At 43.7% G+C, this 4221-nt stretch overlaps 1 protein-coding gene across 1 annotated transcript; it reads right to left on the bottom strand.

Moving 5' to 3' along the window:
• Nucleotides 1-2785: 2785 nt before the first annotated feature.
• On the bottom strand, nucleotides 2786-3938 carry LRRC3B (leucine rich repeat containing 3B). The gene has a single exon (XM_023554899.2). It carries the CDS (start codon nucleotides 3873-3875, stop codon nucleotides 3096-3098), a length of 780 nt encoding a protein of 259 aa, XP_023410667.1. The 5' UTR covers nucleotides 3876-3938; the 3' UTR covers nucleotides 2786-3095.
• Between the last annotated feature and the right edge of the window lie 283 nt (nucleotides 3939-4221).

Below are 4221 nucleotides of genomic sequence, written 5' to 3'. Positions count from 1 at the left end.
CCCCACATCTGAACAAAGACATGGCTATATTTCCAACACTCCTTTACAAGTACTTTTACTTGACTAATGAAGGTATAATTTTTTGGCCCTTAGGGAAACAAGCTCTTATTAGTAGGAAAATAAAGATCATTTTGTAAGGAACAAGCTGGAACGGATGATCTGATTTGTGAAAGCTTTTCTAAAACGAATGTGACTTATACACTCAAATAAATACAATTTATTTACATTTTTAAAAGGTTATCTTAGCAAAGGCTTATTTTTTTTTTTTTTTAGAAAAAAAATAGATGGATTCAGTTCAGTAAGGCATCTTTTCTAGGGGAGTACTTAAAAACAAAACAAAACAAACCCAGTGCGGTCGAGTCGATTCCGACTCAGAAGAGGAGTACTTACAGAGAGAGATTTTAACGTTGTCCTCCAGGGGGCGTTAAGTCTTCAGCAAAGCTCCTGTTTCCCTGGAAGACGTTCAGGTCCGGTTAGCAAAAGCAGACAGTCTGGATTCCTTTTGCCTGGGATGCAGGAATTCTAGGGCCCACAGGCTGAATTTCACATCAGCCTTCAGGTTTCTGGAGTAGGTCATACACTGTTTGGTAGGGCTAGGGTGGAAGTGAGAAGCCCACACCCTGGGTGTGCACCGCGGGCTGAGCCTAGCCATGGTGCTCCTAATGCCCTGCTATAGGCCTGGGATTGGCTGGCTCTCACTGACCCTCAAATAACCCTTTAAAGAGACTTTTGCTATGGGCAGGTCCTTAGGGCTTTCCAACAGCAAGAATGTTATTCCTGGAGGCTAAGGTAGCCTAATATGAGTTGGAAAAGGCTATGTGCTCAAAATGACAGAGGGTCCCTCCTTCCTATGTAAGCCTCACCAAGGGACATTTTTGCTGCTAGTTTTTTTTTTTTGTTGTTGTTGTTTTAATGCAACTGTCATGTAGGAGTCTGCAAACCCATAGGTCTGAGGAACCAGCAACTTTATGTAGTAAAGTCTACGACTCTGTAAGGCAGTATGGTATAGTGGTTAAGGGGGCGGGGGGCGGTCCATAGGTTCTGGAGCAGACTCACTAGGTCGAAGTATCTGCTATACTTCTCATGTGCTCTAGGATCCTGAATTATCTACTTATGCTCCTGTGTCTCTGATAACTTGTCCATAAAAGACTATCTCATAGGGTAGTTGTAAGGATTGGTCAGGACAACCCAAAGAAAGTACTTGGTGCATAGGAAGTGTTAGATCAGTGCTCTCAGTTTCTATTGTTCCTCAGACTAAAATTGAGATCTCCACCATATGGCTCCAGCCTCGCCTCTCACTTAGACTCTACCCCAAACACCACCCCATACTTTTATCCTTCTGCTCCCTCTGCTTCTTTTACCTCCCTCACCCACCTCTCTACCTCGTGAGATCCTACCCAAGTTCTAGTGATTTTTTCTAATGGCACCTTAAAATGAAAAAAGAAAACATAATTCCCTACTCCAAATATTGATACTGTATTTTGCTTGTCGTGGCACTCATATAGGTGTACACTTTGCCAAAACTGATAGAACGGCACACTTAAAATGAGTGCCTTTTTCAGTACATGCAAGTTATACTTCAATAAATCAACCTAAACAAAAACCTGTTGCCGTTGAGTCAATTCCAATTCATAGCGACCTTCTAGGCCAGAATAGAACTGCTCCATGGGGTTTCCAAGGCTGGTAGATGTGAACTGCAGACCTTTTGGTTAGCAGCTGAGCTCTTAGCCACTGTACCACCAGGGCTCCGTAAAACAACCTATCAGAAACATGCTGACAAAACCTGTCTTTGGAGACAGGAAGACCTGGTTCGAATTCCTGCTCTGCTACTTTCTACCTGTCAAGTCAATGCACCTCTTTATTCTGTCTCCTCTTACACAGATGGAGCAGTGGTCACTTTCTCCTCCTGCTGTGAGGGTTGGTTGTTGTTAGCTGCCATCTAGTCAGCCAGGCTCATGGCAATGCCACGCACAATGGAACGAAATGCTACCCAGTCCTGCACTACCCCATGATCACTCGAGGACTGGACAGCTGCAATCCACAGGGTTTTCTTTGGCTGATTTTCAGAAGTAGATCACCAGCTCTTTCTCCCTTGTCTGTCTGAGTCTGGAAATTCCACTGAAAACTGTTCAGCCTCATAGCAACACTCACACCTCCACTGACAGATGGGTGATGGCTACGCTCGAGGTGCATCGGCTGGGAATTGAACTCGGGTCTCCAGCATGGAAGGCGAGAATTCTATCACTGAACCACCACTGAGTGAGGGCTTAGCCACACAACAATAGTATAAAATGCTTGGTAGACGGTTGATGCTACATGATGATTAGGGCCTTCCTTCCTAGCATAGCTATTTCTGTATTTGTCACACACCACTCTCCGCAGACTGCAGTCCTGAGGACAGAATGCGTACCTTGCCTTTTTATTCTCCATCGTGTCTAGCACAGAGTAGAAGCACAATCCGTATTTGCTCTTTATAACTGAGCATACCTACTTTTAGATAGCAAACCCCAAAAGGCATCCAACTTAAGCCTCTGCAGGATGTCACACTTGTGGTATTATCTCCTGGGTTTGCTAAGGTTCAGTATTTTTAAGTCTGACAGATACTTCACTTGGTCGATAATTCAGCTATGGCTCTCTAGGATACAGTAGGTAGGGCTTAATAACCCATCTTTCATTATGATAGTTCTCTAGGTGCACGAGGCTTGTCTCTCTTTTAATTTTTTTTAATGCAAGTGGAATGACTGGACTGTTTTCTTAACCAATAAGCCACTCTGTTTTCCATGGTTCAAAGTTAAGCTTTTATTTGGCTTTAAATTAAAAAAATAAATTTCATTATTAAATAGTAGATGGAATTAACTAATGCTCAGATAGTAGATTACTCAGGAATATACCACCAGGGGTACAATTAAGGGGGTGGATCACCTAAACTAAAATTATTTGTTATGTTGTAGTGTTTGTTAAAGTTCAACAGTGGCAAAATTCAAAAGGAACTAAAATACAAAGTTCTAAATGTTTACAATGGAAGGGAGAAGTAAACCACTTATTCTACTGCAATCGCAAACTATTTTCTTTCTCAACGCCAATCAGTCTGGACACTAAACCACAGTGCTAACGTCATCAGGCTCATCTGCTTTCTTTTGCCTGCTTGGCAGGGATTTCAAGTATTCAAGGTGTCTGCGGGCATCCTCCTGGTTTTGCCTTACGTAATATACCACATATGAGATCACCATGGTGAACCAGCCAAACATAGTGACCAACATGGCATAATCAGTAGTTTTTTTAGGGAGATTACAAAGGTCAGCATCATTGGCAGCATTGAGGAACGGCCTCCCGGCGTGTTCATCCAACACGGAGGTCTTACAGATGACATTGTGGGCTGTCTCGTGATTGGACGCCATGCTCCTCAGAACTTGCTGTAGAGTGCAGTCACAGTGCCAGGGGTTGTTGGCGATCCTGGCCCTGGCCTTCAGGTTATTGAAGGCATTTTTGTGCACGCTTTGAATCCGGTTGTCGGACAAGTCCAGAGTCTGCAAGGTTTCAGCTACTCCTTTGAAGGCATGCTCATCGATAAACTCAATGCCGTTTTTGGACAGGTTGAGAACTCTCAGTTGATGGAGGTCCTTAAAAATCTCATTGGGGATAGATGTGATCTGATTGGAGTCCAGATACAATAAGACTGTTTCGGGAGGAAGATCTCTAGGTATTTCCTTGAGATTTGCATTGCTACAGGTGACATTTAAACCCCCAGAGGAAGAACAGAGACAGCCCTTGGGACACATACTGGCAGAATGGAAGCACAGTATCATAAGGACAAAGCTTTGTAGGAGGAGACACATGGAGAGCGAACGAGTTAACCACAAGTCTACCAGATTCATGCTGGAATGTCAGCATAATCACAGGCCCATTCCTCATTTAGTCCAACAAACGTAGCAATGGTTCCAGCCCTGTCCACACCGTTGACTTCTCTCCTGTACGGTTCAAAAGGTTGCAACTAATACACGTGCCTCTTCATCATTTCTGTCCTTGCTTGGGTACCTAAAGAAAAGGGAAGCAGATGCAATTAGCTCTTTTGCAAAGGGAGGTACATTGCAATTAAAAGTGCTCTCAGGTGTCTAGCATTCTGTGTGAGTGGGAGGGTTAGTTACGCAGGTAATTTCCATCAATGCCACTGGGAGTTATCTGCGTAAAGGGAGTCTCCTGCTCAAATCCCAGGTGCTGATG

This window comes from Loxodonta africana, chromosome 27, assembly GCF_030014295.1.
Source record: "Loxodonta africana isolate mLoxAfr1 chromosome 27, mLoxAfr1.hap2, whole genome shotgun sequence".
Taxonomy (NCBI): Eukaryota; Metazoa; Chordata; class Mammalia; order Proboscidea; family Elephantidae; genus Loxodonta; species Loxodonta africana.
This window is presented reverse-complemented; position numbering and strand designations above follow the sequence as displayed.

Excerpts from the sequence above, each read along its gene's own strand:
- LRRC3B (XM_023554899.2), bottom strand. The coding sequence starts at position 3,875 with ATGAATCTGGTAGACTTGTGGTTAACTCGTTCGCTCTCCATGTGTCTC.